The sequence below is a fragment of the Centruroides vittatus genome, unplaced genomic scaffold (assembly GCF_030686945.1).
Source record: "Centruroides vittatus isolate TY-2023 unplaced genomic scaffold, ASM3068694v2 contig_1416, whole genome shotgun sequence".
NCBI classification, from domain to species: Eukaryota; Metazoa; Arthropoda; class Arachnida; order Scorpiones; family Buthidae; genus Centruroides; species Centruroides vittatus.
Window position 1 is genome coordinate 1,017,544 of NW_027120889.1, and position 19,949 is coordinate 1,037,492.

The following is a 19,949-nucleotide window of genomic DNA, read 5'->3' on the forward strand; positions in this document are numbered from 1 at the left end:
AAATCTTTACAGAAAATTATTATAAAACTTGAAAAATTGATATTTTCCTCTTGAAATTCAAGATATATAGATCCTTACGTCAGTGTATTTATTATGTTTCGGATATCCGAAGCAAGCTACTATTATGTAACCTCCATAATAATGATAAAAGCATTGTTTATTTCTTAGCATGTTACTTTATTTATAGCAATATTTTCTGTGATTAAATGCCATGAAATTTATAGAATATGAAGGCCATTTTTTGTCCTCAGAAATTTTCCATTAACATTGCTGCACCTGCCTCAATCCTTATCAAGAAGCTGATATAGAATCGTTTGAACAATACTTAAAATTTTATTTTCGTTCATTTATTATTCAAATTTAATACAACAATCAATAGAAAGCCTCTCGATTACGTTAATCTTTTCTATAAGCAACGACGGATAAATAGCTTCCTATCTATCGTCTTATATTCGAAATTTTAATTCCGAAACTTATAAAAATATCTAATGACATAAAAAGTTTAGGAATGTTTTAATAATGAATACCAATTTTATTGTAAATTTTTAATAATTTTCCGAAAATAATTCCTTTCGAATAAATGAAAGATGTACTTAAATTTAGCACCCAGTAATTGTAAATAAAGTAATGAATAAAGTGTCGGAGAACATTGATCATTTTTTAAATATGAAGTTAATGTAAGAATTCTGATATAGTTAAGTGATTGTCGAAGGGTGGCAGAGTAGAATATTGATGGAATGTCACCAAAAGTGCATAAGTTTGATTCACATATGGAACTGGCTCCACCCTTTTTCATGAGGTTACAGAACTTGAAAGAGCAGAAAGAATACGAGACCAAAAGAAAAAACAAAAAAAATGTGTCACAGTAGAGAATTTATCATATCTTTATAATTGTATTGCAGTCTTACAACAGTTTTACTAAAGATAACATACTTGTTTGACATATTAGACATATCGTATATTGGCATTTTAATCTTATATTTTCCTCCGAATTGAAACACATGTGAAAGAACTGTGTTAATAAAACCTTATGATTATACTCAAACTAATTTTAATTTTTTTTTTAGCTTTATAAACACATTTTGGATAGAGTTTGCCTCTATAATTCCCTATTTTCTAACTATAAATATAAATATTCTTACCGTATTTTCCGGCGTATAAGACGACTTTTTAACCGAGGAAAATCTCAAAAGTCGGGGGTCGTCTTATACGCCGGGTGTCTTCTTATAGGGCGAGTATATCCCAAACTGTATATTTTAACTGTAAAAGTCGGGAGGTCATCTTATACGCCAGAAAATACGGTATTTTAATTTTAAAATCTACTAGAAAAATGATAAATTTAGTAGAAATTACATGAATTATAGTTTACTTGAAACATGTGGTAGAAGTTATCTGTTTTATCGTCAGTACATATTTTCTTAATTAGAAAAGGTCAACAGTGATGATGAATTTTTTCCTTTTCTTTATCTCAAATAAATTAGGACATAAAACTAAATCAGTTACTATAAATTTTATATTAGTATTATTCACAAATATAAAATAAATATCATAGTTATATTTCTGTTATCTAATACTAAATGATGGAAAAATATGTAAATTTCAGAAAAAACTTATTTTAAATTCGATTAGTAATTAAAACGCTACTTCTTATTTTAAATTAAGAATATTTGGAATTTTAACGATGATTTTTAGAGCGTTATTTCTCAACTAATAGCTTATAAATTTCATAGAATTGCAAATTACATTCTAGGAAATGTCATGTGATCTTTTAGAATATTAAAATGAGATTGCAGACTAAAAAGGTTATGAAAAATAATGATTCGGAATAATAATATTTTGCTAATTTTTATCTAGAGTAGCTCATATCCTATTCATAAGTAATAGTTCACTGCATTAAAACAATTAATATTGCAGCATTAAAAAAGGAAAATTATAGAATTATAACAATAAAGATTCAAAAGCTACAATTTTTGCAATAGAAATTTCAGTGTTTGAGCAATAAAATTTGTAGTTTCAAAGTAATAAAATCGGTGGTATTAGAACGGTAAAAGTAATATAAATTACGGCATTAAAGTAATGAAAATCGCAGCAGAAAAACTAAAAATTGTGGCATTAAAACAATTAAAAATTATGCCAATAAGTAGCATGAATGTAAATTTATATTATAGAAGTAAAAAAAATCACCATTGCAATTATCAGTGGACAAAGTTTATATCTATAATTTAATAAAAGTGTGAAGTTTCTGTTATAATTACTAACTTAACAAAGTAAACAATAACATAATAAATTTAATTATGATATTAGTGTAAATAATTAACATAAAACATAGAATATATTTTAAAATTTAAGTCATAACATTTCATTAAATTCTTTCAAAAATGAGAAGTTTGCATGATTGAAGTCATTTATATACTAAATGGAACAAATGTTCACTTTAAGTGGGAACTATTAGTCATTAATCAGTCTTGTTGGTATCATTTCCTTCAGATTGAATAATAAATCATCATGTATAAACCAATCTTTGGGCTCTATAATAATAGAGTCAAGATTTTAAGATGATAAAGAGGTCATTTACATCCAGTAATATTAAATTATGAATGTTTAATTATATGAGTTTATTATGTGAAAGATTTCAATATAAAAATTGTTATAACTATACTTATTATGTTAAAAGTTTTTAGATACGTATTATATAATTTTTGTTTTAAATGATTACAGAAACACAACATACCCATAGATTCTGGTTACTCTATAGCTCCTCATCATTCTGGTGTTTATCCAGTTCATGAATATCTTTACGATGCTTGGAAAAGAATTTGGAACATTCGGGTAACGAGCACGGAAGAGTATCCTCATCTCCGACCGGCTAGACTTCGTCGTGGATTCATTCATAGAAACATAATGGTAAGTTTCGGCTTTTAAAAAACATTCATAAATTACTTATTTAATGCCGAAGAAGTTTTAAAATTCTTTACTCGATCCTCGGTTTTTTCTATTTCATAAAGCTTGGATCTAAACTACAGAAAACTGATTTTTCTTAACAGGTTTTGCCTAGACAAACATGTGGATTATATACTCACACGATATTTCTAGACAAATATCCAGGAGGTCCACAAAAACTGGAGAACAGCATTCATGGAGGAGAGTTGTTTTTGTTGTTTGTTTATAACCCAGTAAGTTTTGTATATTCTTTTTTCTTCGACGTTGACGAGCGATTTGTAAAAAATTACGGATTTATAACGTGTAACGGAATTCTGTTTAAAATAAAATGTGTTGTTCTAGTATATGTCATCAAGAGATATGAGTAATGTAATTGCTGTTCATGTGTAACATAAATTACATTGCTGGAAACATTAAATGGATATTTTATAGAGGTATCCTTATCTTTTCATTAATCTTTCATGAAGTAATGTAATTGATTTTTCTTTACTTACTATCCGAAACAAATTATCTTACAGTTTATCATCTGATGCCAAGCTTTAAGTGCATGTCAACTTTTGTTTTATCAAGGAAAAAAGAAAAAAAAAAAACTGTATTAAATTAATAATTACTATAATTTTCAATTAAGATGATAATTAAGAATTTCTTATTTATTAATTTTGTTTTAATTCTATTAAGACAAAATTAATAAATTCTTGTTTTAATTCTATTTTTATTACTTCAAAAGAAAAGTAAACAAAGTTGTGTTCGAGCTTTCGATAGCTTTATTTTAATTTATTGCAGTTTTATTTCGATAAATTGTTAATAAACTTTTTTATATGAAAATATAAAATTATTTTAAAATAAATTAATGAAAATTAAACTTTTTTCATTTAAAAAATCATACAGAATTTAATAACATTTTAATTCTACTTTAGATCGAAATGAGTGAAATATATGTCAAAATATCCCGAGAGTTTAAAATATTTTATTTATTTGAGTTAAAACAGAAGAATATGCTATTTAAATAATGACAAAAATTATATACATTTATCGAAATAATCTGTTTTAAAGGACTTTGAAAAGATTTTATCCTAGTTGAAAGCCATATTTAACAATTCTATAATACTGTTTTTCAGTATGGTTAGACTTTATTTTAATTTATATAAAAAAAATTTAAATATTTATATTACTCTACATATGTTAATGTTGGCCCACTGCTGGTAAGGGCACTAGTCTAGTGCTTTACAAGATCCAGGTACAAGTCTGGATTGTCTCAAAATTTTTTCATGGATAAACCTGGATACATAAATTCCTGTCCGTCGTCCCCATTGTGGACTTGGCAGAACTCGTGATTGATACGGGGGGAAAAATCTTAGTGCCTACCATAGAAAGAGTTAAAATTCATATAATATTTTTTATTTTATTAAAACTGATATTATACAATTATTAATATTTGGTACTGATGACAATGGCCAAAAGACTTGAATTTTTTAATAGAAAAGATGTAAATTATATTCTTATTTATGAAAAAATATGTCTTAAGGACAGTTTAGAAGCCTGAAAATACTTAAAATGTAGTATTTTTAAGCTAATATTTAAATTAAATTCTTAAAATCACACAAAATTATGAAAGAGAATAGTTAATTTTGAGTGAATTTTCTAATCTCTTGAAGTTAATGATTTAGTTCTTAGCAAAAAGATGTTCATCTTTTCTTTTGGTGCTATCCATTAATTACTTATACTTTTTTCAAGCATGTACTATACTTTAAATTGTATATCATTGTACTCAATGGGGAAAAATGGTGATAAGACTTTTTAATGGTATTAGTGATGTAAGAATTTGTTCTTATAAGACTGCTTATCATGTGAGTACTCTATCAGTTTAAAAAGTCCTACAAATATTTTCTAAGTCATTCCTTCAATATAAGGTAGAGTCTAGGAGTTTGCTAAAAGTACATCGTTGTAAACAACAGGGAGAGAGGGGTCAAAAGTGGTTTGAAAACTGTATACATAATTAATGGATGACAATTGAGATCTATTGTTTCAGAAACATGTTAAAATTTTTGTAAAAGACAAGTCTTCTTTGGGAATGCAAAGATTCAGTAAGATACGAATTACTTGTAGAATTTAACAGAAACTTACATATAAATGAATTTTATATTTTCAGTATGAAAATTTATTTATTTTATTTAAGCACAACACCACAAATCATCCTTTCTGAACAACAGTTATCTCATTTAAAACTGTAAATTCACCAATATCTTAGCTTAAAACAGGATGATCCACGATCTAATCAGCAAAAAACAACTTGTTAAGCATAAAAAATTAGATTATAGAAAAGATATTAATTTAATTTTCACTTATTTATTTTCTTTACATTTAATTTTTTTCAGATTAACGTTTTCATGACCCATTTATCTAATTACGGAAATGATCGCTTAGCATTGTATACATTCGAATCAGTAATAAAGTTTGTACAATGTTGGACAAACTTACAACTTTCTACAATCCCTCCTCTTCAATTAGCAGAAAAATATTTCCAAATGTATCCAGAAGAATCTGATCCAATTTGGATGGTAAATTGACTCCTTTTAATTAATTTTTCAGGTCAATTAAAATATAAATTTTCTTTATTTCACTGCTTTATAGAATCCCTGTAACGACAAACGTCACTTGGCTATTTGGTCGACTACCAAATGTTGCGAGCAACTACCTAAATTCCTTGTGATCGGTCCACAGAAAACGGGTAAGAATTCTCCATTCTTTTGCCAAAATTTAAGCTAATAATGCATGTATATTGGATTAAGATAATCTGCACTTCAGTTGGTTTAACTGTGATATTAAGTGGCTATTAGAGTTTGGCCATGTTACTAAGTGAATTATCTTTCTCCATAATATTAGTATGATCATAAATGAATTTTTCATCAAGATGAATCAATTTAATGTCCCAAATTACAATGTATGCCGCTTCATAGACGAAACAGTAAACGGATTTGCTAATAAAATTAATTAATACGTCGAGAAATCCACTAGAGAATGAATAAATCCTATTATAGAGTGCATCTATCAAGTGAATTATTTCACTAAAACCAATTTTCTTGCTTACAGACAATATTTAGAAAACTATATATCTGCAGAGATTATAATTTCTTGAATTTACTTAAATTTTTACATGCATTTACTTTTATTAATGAAAAATTAGTTTTATTTATCTCTCCATTAGTGTTAAAATATTTACAATTTTCAGATTAAATTTTTTTCTTTATTTTTTTTACAGGTACAACTGCACTCTATACTTTCTTATCCATGCATCCTGCTATTGTTAGCAATTATCCAAGTCCAGAAACATTTGAAGAGGTTCAGTTTTTTAATGGGAAAAACTATTATAAAGGACTTGACTGGTATTGTGATCTGTTTCTAATAATAATTAATATTAATTTTTAGAAAAATTATCAAAAAAAAAAGGAACTAATAATGAATGAATTGATATTTAATCTTCTTGTTACAATCATCATTGTGAACAGTTACAGCTGTCACTGCTAAACAAATTGGTTTCTATCAAATTATCAAAGTTAATAACATGGCTGCCACAGTGTCACTGACTGAAATGCTCTCTGATTCTCAGTTAGGCACATTATTATATGTAATACACAATTTATAACAATCTCTAAACTTGTAACAAATCTCAACAAACAACATATGTAGAATGTTTATTTATTATCATATAAATTATCTTTATTTTCCCAGGTGAAAATAAAGATAATTTTGACTAAGATCTCTTCTCTTTGCTACACCAGTATAATAACTGCTATTAATAAATAAGGTCTAAGTAGAGAGTATAGACACAAAAATGTAAAACAGTGGTAAAAAGAATTAATAACATAGATGCAATCAAAGAGTATATGCCATTTCCTTGAGCTTTTCATTCGGTATCTGCATATGCTCGTTTTACTATGTCACAATTAGAAATAGAAATAACCACATGTTATCTCATACAGCAAAGCTAACTCAAACCATTATTTAAAAATATTTTATGGTGGGAAATATGGAATTTATATTCTCACAGAAATTGCAAATGTTTTTCAGTTTTAACAAGCCATAACATTTTACAATTGACTTGTTGCCCGTGACTGTTGTATAATATTGCGATCAATGTTGACTCCAGCCTTTACCAGCAAGAATTTTCAGTGCATTGCTTGAACTTTCTAATTTGAAAGTTTAAGGGATGCACTGCAAGTACTGGTAACCCTTGTTTAATGCAGTACTTATCCAATGCAATTTTCATATAAGAGTTCATATGAAATCATTTGTTTATCTTATTCAAAGACCAATGGAAATTTGTTAGCACCATATAATGAACTTAAAAAACAATTGCAACAAAGGACTCAACAGACTCTTGTAACTGACTTTTTCAAAACTAAACCAGCAAAAGAATCCAAAGAAGTTGAAAGCGGTAGCAATGTCCAAAAGATTTCAAGAAGCCATTGGGAAATAAAGAATATTGGGAAAATGTATTTTGGAAGATAGTAGTGAAGTGAAACATTGTTATGTACAATTCTTCATTTTACAAATTTTAATAATATTACTTTTATTTAGTAATTTATGTTTAGGTAAATGAAACTTTCTGAATTGAATAAAACTGTTTTTTCGTATTTGCTGGATAAAATTTGTTTAAAAAAACTTTTTATAGGTATATGAATTTCTTTCCCGTTCCAAAAAATTCCACTGATAAATACTTATTTGAAAAGAGTTCCACGTATTTTGATGGAGATTTGGTACCTATGAGAGCCCATGCTTTACTTCCCACTGCCAAACTCGTAACGATTCTTATTAGTCCCATTAAAAGAGCATACTCGTGGTATCAGGTAAGTAAAGAAAGATGAAATATTTCATTTAGAGACATGTATTTTTTAGATAAATGTTTATACTTTCTAGCACATGCGTGCTCATCGAGATGTGGTAGCATTAAATTATACATTTTATAAAGTTGTCACTGCCAATGACCACGCACCAAAGCCATTACGAGAACTCAGGAATCGTTGCCTCATTCCAGGAATGTATGCCCAACATCTGGATAGATGGTTAAATTTTTATTCTCCATTGCAAGTGAGTAATGTTTTGTTTTACGAGAAAAATCATAATACATTCAATTTCTGTGTAAAAAATAGCTTGCATAATGTAATTTGGTTTTAGATTTATTACAAGTAATTTAGTAGCAAACAAAATTTAGCATCTGTACCGAAGCTTTATGTAACATTATAAACATAAGTCTGATATAAATTAAGTAGAAGTCTAAATAAGTTTTCTTATATAAAGTTTACTTCATCTGATGGATAAATTTACATTTTTACTATTATCATTTCATCCATAAAAGTTTATATTTGATTAATTTATTAAGAAAATAAAAATATAAGCCGTTTGTTTGTAGTTTTCATTTGTATCTTGGGATATGCAAGATATTTCTGAATTGAGTATTTATGATGCAATTAGGAGAGTTATTCATAAGATAGTGTATAAGAAGATTGATAAGAATCATCTTTTCAGCCATTTTTATACAATGTATTTGCAAATTCTAAAAAAAATTCCTGAAAGAAAGGTTTAAAATTTAAATTAATATATACAGATATCAATTACAGTATCAAAATTGATAAAACTTCAGTTTATAAATACAAAAATTAAACAAGTTTAAATTATTTTTTGTTACGTTACCCTTGTTTAACTTATAAACTAAATCGGCATACTCTGAAATAAGAATTTTTTACATTTAAATAACGTACTTATAAAATATGAAATTGTTTATTAAATATCTATTGATTTAGCTCCAACCATGGGTAAAATAACAAAATATGTTGGATTTTCCATAAAGAGTTCAATATATTTTCATTATGTAGTGATCACAAACTCTCAGACCTAGTTAGAAGTTTCATACTGTATATGAGCCACTCCATTCTCGGCACAAATTTTAATTTTTTTCCATGTCTGCTTGGAAGTCATTAAAACAGTTTCTGATAACTGTTTTTGAGTTTCCATTGTTATAAAGCAGAGCTAAGAATATAAAAATATGCTATTACATTTGACTTCAAAAAAGACATATTGGATCTATCATCCATTGAATTTGTCACTGATATTTTCTTAAAGATCAAGGACAGTCTCATGCATGGAGACTTTTTTGGTCATTCTAGACTTCTTGTAAGAATACAACATATGTTTGTTCATAAATAAAATATATTTTTATGAAAAGATGGAGAGTTTGGTTAGTTGATAGATGTTTATTGGCAGAAGAACCATACAGGCTAAACTGCACCATGTCAAAAGGTAAAACTGTGTAAATATATATTCAGAAGAGTTCTAGCATTGTTTCTCATTAATGTTAGCATTTTCTTTACTTAGTTCTAAAACAAGATATTTTTCATTAATTCAAAATTTAAAGATAATAGTTTATATATTTATTAAGTATTTTGTAACATTGAGTTGATCTAGTACGTTACACATGAGCTGAAGTAATAAATTGAAATAATTTTCACACATGTTTTGATTATAGGTGGCAAAAAGTCTGAAACTATCTTCATAACAAAATAAACAAATATAATTGAATATTAAAACTTTTTCTTTTTTTCAGTTAATGATTATTGATGGTGAAGAATTAAAATTAGATCCAGTTACAGTAATGAATAAACTTCAGCATTTTCTGAAAATTAAGCCTTTCCTTGATTACAGAGATCATTTAAGGTAATTATATTAAAATGAAATTTTACTTTAGTACAAAATTTCGATATTCGTATAAAAACATAAATGATATAACTCTCAGATACGATTCAAGAAAAGGATTTTTCTGCCAAGTTATTCCTCAAAACAGCATCAAGTGTTTAGGTAGGAGTAAAGGTCGTCAGTATCCACCAATGGAGCCGAGAGCCGAGAAATTTCTCAAGACGTTTTATCTTTCTCACAACGTGGCCCTTTCGAAACTTCTGACCAGATTAAGGCAACCAGTTCCATCTTGGCTAGAGAAAGATCTCTCGCACGGATAGCCATTCGTTCCATTTGTGATACAGATTAGTGCACATAAAAAAAAGTAAGGGGAAACATACTGCCATGAAGTAGTCCCTTTAATCAAAAAAATAAATAGTAAAGGCCAAACTCTCTGGGTTATATTGTGCCACGAATAAATGTAATGTTGCCGAACATCCTCAAAGAAAAAAGCCAAGCAAAACGAAGTAAATGAAGCTTCTGTCGAACATTTAAAACCAATTGGTGAATTTATATATGTGGTAGACTGTATAAATTATATTTTATTGATGTTAACGTTGAGAAAAATATCTACAATTCTATGAATGATTTAATTGTTCAAATTTCTTAATTAAAGAAAAAAGAATGAATTATTTTTTCTTAAAGAAGAAAAACAAAACTGTATTTAAATCAAAATCTATTTAGAAAGCTATTTTCTCTGAATCCAACGATAAGTTTGATTTAAAAACAAGAAAAAAGTACAATTATCTCTCTAAATTTCAGATAACAATTGTGAAGTGTCTCAAAAATAACTTAAGTTCCAATAAAAATTAAAATGATATTTGTTTAATAAAATTTTGATTCCAGTTTTAACACAGAATAAAAGAAAAAGCAATATTTTAATTTTTTTCTATTTAAAAAATAAAATTTAAAGTTAAAAAAAAAATCAAAATTTAGACAAATTTTAATGTATTTTATAATAATTCAAAACAAAGAGCCTTTGTAATCCAGCAATAATTTATGAACAAATGAATATTTTCGGCCATTTTAAATGGCTGTCTTCGGATTACACAGTATAAAGAATTCGAAATACAAAAGCTACAGAATATAAATACACAGTAGAAGACACATGCTTACATCCTGTAGGTTTTTACATTTTAAATTCTTTAGGTTCTAGACTCTGAAGATTGCCATTTAAAATGGCCGAAGACATTTTAGCTTGTAAATTATTGCTGGATTACAAAAGTTCTTTAATTTGTATTTTTTTGTCTCTTGTACTTTATGATTTTCTGTATCTAATTTGATCTCAGAATTAACTTAAACCAACAATTAAGTTGTTAAAGTTGCAAAATTTCTTTACTTTTAACCATATGAATAAGAATATACCAATTGACTTATAAATTTATGATAACAGAAAATTGAACAAGAACGTTAACATCTTTGATTATGAACAGTATTTGTTATCAGGAAGAATTATTGAAATTTTAAGAGGAATAAATTATGTAAAAACATTTAAGTTATTTGGATAAATAATTAAAACTTAAAAATTTTAATATTGATTTTAAGTCATTTGTCTAAAATATATTACTTTCATTTCTAGTATTCTTTAGTATGGAGTCTTTTAATGATATTGATAAGTAAAATACATTACTTGGATACTAATGCAATCATATTTCCTATTGATTATTAACCAGTTTAGAGATATCTATTCAGATTATATTACCTAAATTGTTATATAACCTATACCTAATTGTTTGTATTCTTTCATCTGCAAAATCTTTATTTTGTATCTATTATAAATTTGGCAAGGCTTACAATGAAATCAATCAGGCATTAAGCAATAGAATTTGATATAACAAGACTAGTTTACCAACTTTTTAACGCTTCAGCAGAATTAAACTAGATCCCTCAGAGTAGCAAGGTGCTAGATCTTTGCCAACTTGTCAATTCAGTCATATAATATGTAATAAGATTCAAAAAGTCTATACTAACAAAAGAAGCTTATTTTTAAATGATATGTAGAATGTTTTTTAAGAGCGTGTTCAATATATTTCTTCAACCTCCAGACATCTTTACAGATGAAGTTGTTTTGTATTCAATAGATTATATGGAGAATAAACATCTCTCTTTATACATCAATATATTAATCCCCATTGATTGTATCAAATACAAAGAACATAGTACATAGTATTTTGTCTGTAAAGAGGTTAAAAGGAAACATATTGAATATATTCTTTGAAAATATATACTACAAAGGGATGAATTGTGGTATGAGGCAGCTATGACTGGCCTCAGACAGCAATTTTTGACAAGTGAAACTTTTCCTGATGATTTTTAAAACTTTTGAATGTTTTATCATAAAAATAAAAATGTGCAAAACTGCAAAGACACAACAGTAGTAACAACTTGTGACATCTAATATGGAGATATTCACAGGATATCTAACAGCATACAAACATCATAAGATTTTGATTGGTGCTGGTTTTGATTAATTTTAAGTTATAATTAATGTTTTGATCGATGCACGGCACTAATAGAAGGGTTGTGTGCCGTGCTCCCTCCTGCAGCAGCATCCCCATGTTAGATGCCACAAGCCACCATTGCACAACAGTATAAGTTTTTATTCCCATTATTAATTTCATGTACAGGCCAACTCAGAAAGGTGGTTACATGTTTGATCTCATAACATGTTAACACAATTTGATTTACAAGTACAGTAGCGTTTGAAAGCCAAGTGTTGAAAGTGATATTGAAATCATATTTTGTCAGTCTCAGATTTTCCCATCAGCAAATGTCCGCTCTGCAACTGTAACTTGCTGTTGTATCCTCTGCCATCTTGGATACTGATATAGATACTTTTGATATAACGTCAGTACATGACTTCTTAGAAAGGCAATTTCTTCAAATGCCACTTACCAGTTTCCTGTAATCATATAATATAAAAGATACACCAGGAGATCAAACTTGTAGCTAATTTTCTGACTCACCCTGTACAATGGGGCAACATTTGCTTCATTGTCTCACTTATTTTTCACACCTGGCCCTGTTGATGCTACATACCATATTATGGTATGTTTTATTATTTGAATTTAAATTTCTTTTATGATTCTACACTTTTCAGACACTCAATAGATTATATAGCCTATACATTTATTTATTTAACAAGTTTTTTAAAACAAAAAAAGTAAGCATTCTTTTAGTATGTGAAATGTAACTGATATCTTCACACTCACACATGTATTTGTTGATTCTTGATTATGCCTTGCTGCTGTCATATGTGATATTATTTACTTTAATTTAATTTAAATAAGTAACTCTCATAACATTGAAAGCCTCATTTCAAAGGCTCAATTATTAGTTGATAATTGTCAGTTAATTCTGATGTTACACTTTAGGATAAATTTGCAGTTTGGAGTTGTTAATAACATTAAAATTTAAAGTTCTTTTGAGCTTAGGATTTCTCCAAATGATCCAACGGTTCTTTTTTCTCATAGATTCCTCTCTCTCTTATTCTTGTCAGTTCTTCTACAATATTACAATACAGTGGCGTAGCGAGGGGGTGCAAGGGGGTGTATCATGCACCGGGCGCCACTTGCAGAGGGGCGCCCAAATGGTCTCCAAGACAAACTATGTGTTTCTGGAGGGGGGTGCCAATAAAGTGTCGAGCGGCAGTTATGTTCGCTAAGCCACTGTTACAATACCTGAGTTTTTGTAAAAGTTAATTTGCTGCACCATAGAAAATTTCAATATCATGGAAAAACATTTGTTTCTTTTGAGATTTTAAGTTTCAAGACTGGAAATATATGTTAGATATTGCTTGCTTATTAACAACTTATTTATTCAGTTTATATATATATATATATATATAAGTTAATTTATTTTCTGAGTTTCTGTCAATTAAAATAAATTAATTTTTTCCTGATAACAACATCTGTTTCTATTTGAAACACTCACAAAAAACAATTTTCTTAACAAATTTAATAAACAGAAATTAAAATAAATATACATTCCTCAAACATTTGATATTAATCAACTAATTATATATTTAATAATAATTCCAAAAGTTTTAATTGAAGTGATATTTATAAATATCATTAAAATATTAGCGAGGTTGAGGCCGAAGTTTTAAACGCGAAAACGTGTACGTTGAACGTTCGGCGCCGCTTTTCCTGTAAGCCTAGAAGTTTGGACAATGGCATTTGGAAAGTCAGTGGAATCAACGCTCGACATTCCAAACGCCAGTGTCAAACTTCTAGCTTACACGAAAGCAGTGCCGAACGTTCCAATGTACACATTTTTGCGTTTAAAACTTTGGCCTCAACCTCGCTATTAAAGAAATCTAATTAAGATTTCATTAATAAAAAAATAACAACAATAAAATCAAAAGTAATAAATTTTCTTTTATAAAAAGGTAATTTAAAATATAATTTTTACGATTTTAAATTTATAATTTTATAAAAATTTTAAGAATTGGAAAAATCCAAATCTTGTCTCCATCCATAAAATATCTGCTCCTTAATTCAAAAAAATTTCCATTTGTTTTTGTGGATAGGAATATTGACAAACTTTTACTATCCGCAATTTTAAGTTGTATATAAAATAATTTCTCTTAAAAGAGAAAAAATTTTTACAAATTAATAATATGTAATTTTGAAGTTGTAGTATCTGTAAAAGGTAATATCTATATAAAGATATCAGAGACCTAAGAAGTGTTATAATTTACTACTGAAATTGTCTCTAAATTACAATAAAAACTTAGTTTAATTTGTGTAGTATGTTAATGATGTAATTTCGAAGAATGTTCTTAAATTGGGAACTTTACAAATGTGAATATTTTGTTTTTTATGTAAATCAGATAAATGTATAAGCACAATGTCAATGTGACTAAATGCCTAATCTAAAGTTATGAGAGTAGCAACACAGACACATTGAGTGCATCGTACGGTACAAACTCATTCAGTAAATGGTCTCACTGAACAAATTTGTATCGTGTCCTCAAAACATTTGTGTTCCTATTTGTGAGTGTGAGTCGAGTTACACGTATGTATAACAGCATAACTTGAGATTAACTTGAAGTGTAAATCAAGGTTAGGTATCCTGTACAAAGTGTATAGAGCTACCAATTGATAAAAAAAGCAAACTAGTTTGCAACTAATATCCAAAACTTTAAATTGTTATTTTGTTTAAAACTGATTAAACTACTACACTAGAATAAGTTTTAAAATCCAGTTTATAGCTGGAATGCTGAGTATATATCCTCATTCAGATTCTATCTTTCTCAGAATGAACCAAAAATGATAAATACTCTTGATTTCTTTAGTTATACTTATTATACTTGAGAAAAAAGGTTTCAATAAACTGATCAAGTAGGCTACTTCTAAAATCTATGATTGGGAAATTCTTTATTTACAAGTGCTAAAAAAGACTGTCATTACTTTCTCAGAATATACAAAAAAGAAATGAGGATTTTACTAAAAATGATTAAAAATATATATATAATATATATTAATTATTAGGATAATAATAATAAAGCTTTCTTCAGTATCAAGATCAATGGTAAGACACCTAAGGTAAAACTGATTTTTGTCACATCTGCTTGAGAATGGGTTGCTGACAGAGAGTACTTCTTGTGCTGGCACTCTCATATGAACTATTTATAAACAACTAATCTACATTTGCTTTATTATTTTTAGTCCTTTTTTTCTCTCTTTGAACATTTTTGAACACTAATTTTGCCAACCCTCTCACTTTGCTGCTTAAAGCAGTGCTTTGTTGCCTTATCCATTGAGCTGGCCCTGGCTTTCTTGGTTACAATAATAATTTTATACATTTGAAAACATGCAGAATTTAACATTTTAAGATAATCCATTATATTTCTTATTTCTGTTTTTAAATTGGACTGGATTTATTCATGAAATTTCCATTCTTTCGAAGTTATAATTTACCTTTAATTTACCATCATTGTTATATCCAAGCTGCACTGAGACTGAGCAATGTAAATAAGAAAAAAAGGAAAAACAGATTAATTATTTCTCTTGGTTAATTCAAACCGAGAGAAATAATTATAATCTGCATTATCTTTGAATATATATCTCTTGAATAAAAAGATTTTTAAATATTAACTAATTATTACATATCTAAAATAAACTTATACTATAAATTTCATTCAAGGTTAATTTGTAATAACTTCATATCACTATTTACTTTCATGGGATTGGATTATGGAGTCACATTCACTTCATAAACTGTTTTTATCCGACATTAAATTTTTGAAATGAATGCATAGATATTTAAAATAAACCTATAAATCAAGCTTTTATAACAATAATAATTAAGAATTTCAGTTGAAGAGTTTATGAACACTAAAGAACACATTCGATTAACAGATTTTCATTTTGCCGTCGGCATTAACAGGAATTTATACAAGAAATCTATTCCTGGAATGCATAAAAATACCATCAGCATTACGACACTTAAACTATATAAAATAAAGGTATGAGAATGTAATTTACTTACATTAAGTAAAAATATAAAAGTTACTTCTTTTGTATAATTATAAAATAAGCTTTTTCATTTTTTTATATTGATATTTTAAGAAGTTTAGAGACAATTTCATAATATATGCTTTCTATGAAAGCCTTAATAAAATATATATGTATATATATATAAATAAAAATATTTATATATATTTACAGTATATATATATATATTTAGTATAGAGCAGAATATATTTAGGATTTCTGTACATTGATGTTCTATGGCAATAATATAAAATCTGTCAGATTCTTTTAATTTAATATTTTGTATTGATGTTTTAAATAGTAAATTCTCCTGGAATTTTATCAAGTAATTTGTTTCTTTTTAATATTTTTCTATATATATGTGTGCGTGCGTGTTTGTAATAATCTATAATATGTTCAACATTCACATTTGGGAACCTTTTCTTTCAATCTCTTTCATGATTAAATTTGTAAATTCTTAAAATATGCAGAATATTTATAAATTGTAAGTATATATATATATATAAGAAATAAATTGAATTTTGATATCAAAGTATCCAATTAGTTATTGCAACTGGACTGTATAGTTGTGCCATGATGTAAGCTGATACGCAGATTACAGCATTAATGATATATTGTGTTATGATTTAAAAACATTAAAAGATGAGAAAATAATTGTTGCAAGCTATGGACACAAGACATAAGATAATTTCTCTTTGGCAAGTTGCATTTACAAATAAAGAATATATAAATACTATTAAAATGCTTTTATACTAAATATATTAGTATTTCGAATAGATTTTAAACAGATAAAGTGAAAAAGCACCAGCCTGTCTTTTTAGGGATCTAGCTTGGAGTCAGAATCGGCTACTTTCACAAGTAGGTTGATCCGGATAAGTTGGGCTTCATTCTTAACATCCAATCACTCCCATTGGGGCCTGGTTGAACCCATCATGGACACAGGAAAAGTTCTTCATGCCTGCAAGGCAGAGAGTTAAAAAAAATACTGTATTCTAAATTAATTCTAAAATTTAAAATATTAACTAACTATAATATATATTCTGCATATTTTTAGATGTTTACACTTTCTTTAATACCTAAAAAATACCAAAATGAAGGATTTTTGTATACACAAAGAATAAATAAAACTATATATTATTAAATTAAAATATTTCTGCCTTAAATGTAATAAAAGCCTTAAAAATTCAGCTGTCATACTTCAAAAAAAATTATATATATGTATATATAATTTTTCCTTGCTTTTTTCAAGATAATTATTTAATAAATGAATTAAGTCCTCTACTCAGGGACAAGAGAAAAATGTCATTTTTTAAACCTGTTCTTGCTGCTTGTAAAATGTGAGTGCATTGATATTATGGTATGTAGATTTAAAAAATTATAATAGAGGAATTTCTTGGTTTTTGGTTTGTCTTCCTATAAATATATATATATATATATAATATACAGTAAATTTACTGTATAAATAAATATGTATATAATTATGAAAACTGTGTAAAATATCAGCAAAAAAAATGTTAAAAAATAAATGATTGTTTTTTCATTACTGTATTTTATTTTTTTTAAGTGTTAGACACAAAAGAAAGTAATCTTTTGTATATTTTAAATATATACTCACATGCCAAAAGTCATGCAATACCAATATGTAAATTTTGATGTTGCACACTACATGATTGCTTGGACAAATGCAAAACTCTTGTCAGCCATATGGTGTTATCTTTTAAATGCATAAGGTTTAACACCAGATGTCAGGCACCTGATTATGGCAAGGTGATGTGAATTATCAAAAATTTGAACAGCACAAGTGGGTGTCAGAGAGATGGAAAATTCCATTTCTGAAGTTGTGTGAACATTTAGCATCCTTGATCCACAGTGTCATGTGTTTACCAGGAATACCTGATGGTAGGCATTTCCACTTATTGTGGACTGCATAATGGCCAACCATGGGTGCTTAAAAATTGAGACCAGCAGTATCTGGATAGAATTGTCTGCATTAATAGACAAGCCGCACTAGCTCAAATTACATCTGAATTCAATGCAAGAGGTACTAAATTTTTTAGACATATCCAGGACATCAGTGCAATGTAGTTTAACGTTCAAGGGATTTAGGATCAGAAAACCTACTATAGTCCCTTTGTTCATGACATCAAACGTAGTGTCTCACTTTGCTCATGAACACAGTAATTGGATCCTGGAAGACTGGAATAATGTGGTATGGTCTGATGAATCATAGGTATAAATTTTTTCGGGCTGATGGTGGGGTTCGGGTTTGTTGCAGACCCTACGAAGCTATGGATTCGAGTTGCCAATATGGTTCTGTGCTAGCTGGTGGTAGTTCTGTATAGGTGTGGGGTGTGTTTACATGGATTGGGTCCACTGGTCTTGCTAAACATGCCACTATGTTAAGTTACTTGTTGGCCATTTGTAGTTCTCCATGGTTTTCATGTACTCCACAACAATGGAATCTTCCAGCAGTATAATGTACAGTACCATATCAGTGGAGTCAAATTATCCAGAACTGGTTCAAAAAGCATTCTAGACAGTTCTAATGAATATTATGGCCACCAGATTTGCTCAATATTAACCCAATTGAGCACTTATGGGACATGGTGAAGAGGTTCATTTGCACTCAGGATCCTGCGTGTACTGTACAAATATCAAGGAACTGTGGCAGATATTCAGACAGTATGGCTCAATATTTCTCCAGAAATCATCTGTCCACTTGTGGTAGCAATGTCACATTAAGTTGCTGCAATTTGCCAGGCTAGAGAGAATGAAACACAGTATCAGGTAGCTATCCCATAACTTTTCTCATGTGAATGTGTATGTATATATGTATACATATTTTTTACATTAAAATTCCTTTATTTGTATTAATTACTGTTAAAGTTCAGTTTAAATTAAAGTTGAAACTGAATTATACACAATATAATAGGAAAAAATATGTATTTAATTGATGTTTGCACTAATCTCAATTATAAAACAATATAAAATTAATTAAAATAACTATGTTAATTGATTCGAGCTTGAAAAGTAATGCTTTCAAGTGTTGTACAGGGCCGGTTCTAGGTAACTATAATTATTACGACATATTCTACAATATTAGAATACAGGTATACATGCGTAAATGCCATTTGGAATTGTTATTATTTAAAATATTGCATTATTTGAAACTATATAAAAAATGCATAAAACTTACCCACATCTATTTTGCTATTATATTAGATATTATTAAAATATAATACTTCCAATTTTTGATATTTTTGTATTATTTTCATCATACATAAATTATTTCAACGAATTGTGATTTTTTAAATGACATAATATTGACAGCGATAGCAGATGCTGATTACCACTGTTATACTTCGAAAACTCAAAAATGGTGTTTATTGCTTTTTATTACTTTTAGCTTTACCAATTGAAGATCAATAAAATGACCACAAATGACATGGTTGTAAATAACAATATCTACTGTACATAGTCGAAGAATGACAATAAATGCTTAATTCAACCCTGACAGGATTCAGGTATATGGAATATCTTGCAATTTATGAGGGGCAATATTGGCTACTTCAAACCATTGTCGGCATATTTAACTTCCACGCAATGATCCCTGCAATAAAAACCATTTCTGAATTTTCGTACTATACCAATATTAAATGTATATAGTTCCAAAAACAATTTTTATTTATGAATTTATTAAAATATTTAATATTATTTCTGGATTTATATCGCATTTTACCGTAATTTTAAACCATAATTAACAATTTTAGTTGGTTATAA

The 19,949-nt window shown here is 27.8% G+C and overlaps 1 protein-coding gene across 2 annotated transcripts in view; it reads left to right on the forward strand.

Annotated features, from left to right (window-relative positions):
• Positions 1–10,487, forward strand: part of LOC136968200 (bifunctional heparan sulfate N-deacetylase/N-sulfotransferase-like) — a 108,598-nt gene extending 98,111 nt beyond the window's left edge. For both annotated transcript variants that reach the window (XM_067262173.1, XM_067262175.1), the window contains 9 exons: positions 2,719–2,904; positions 3,045–3,173; positions 5,316–5,498; positions 5,572–5,668; positions 6,200–6,323; positions 7,613–7,787; positions 7,858–8,028; positions 9,542–9,651; positions 9,731–10,487. In XM_067262173.1, coding sequence (XP_067118274.1) covers positions 2,719–2,904; positions 3,045–3,173; positions 5,316–5,498; positions 5,572–5,668; positions 6,200–6,323; positions 7,613–7,787; positions 7,858–8,028; positions 9,542–9,651; positions 9,731–9,950 — 1,395 coding nt within the window. In that variant the 3' untranslated portion in view covers positions 9,951–10,487. The remainder of the gene's footprint in view (positions 1–2,718; positions 2,905–3,044; positions 3,174–5,315; positions 5,499–5,571; positions 5,669–6,199; positions 6,324–7,612; positions 7,788–7,857; positions 8,029–9,541; positions 9,652–9,730) is intronic.
• Positions 10,488–19,949: the final 9,462 nt, after the last annotated feature.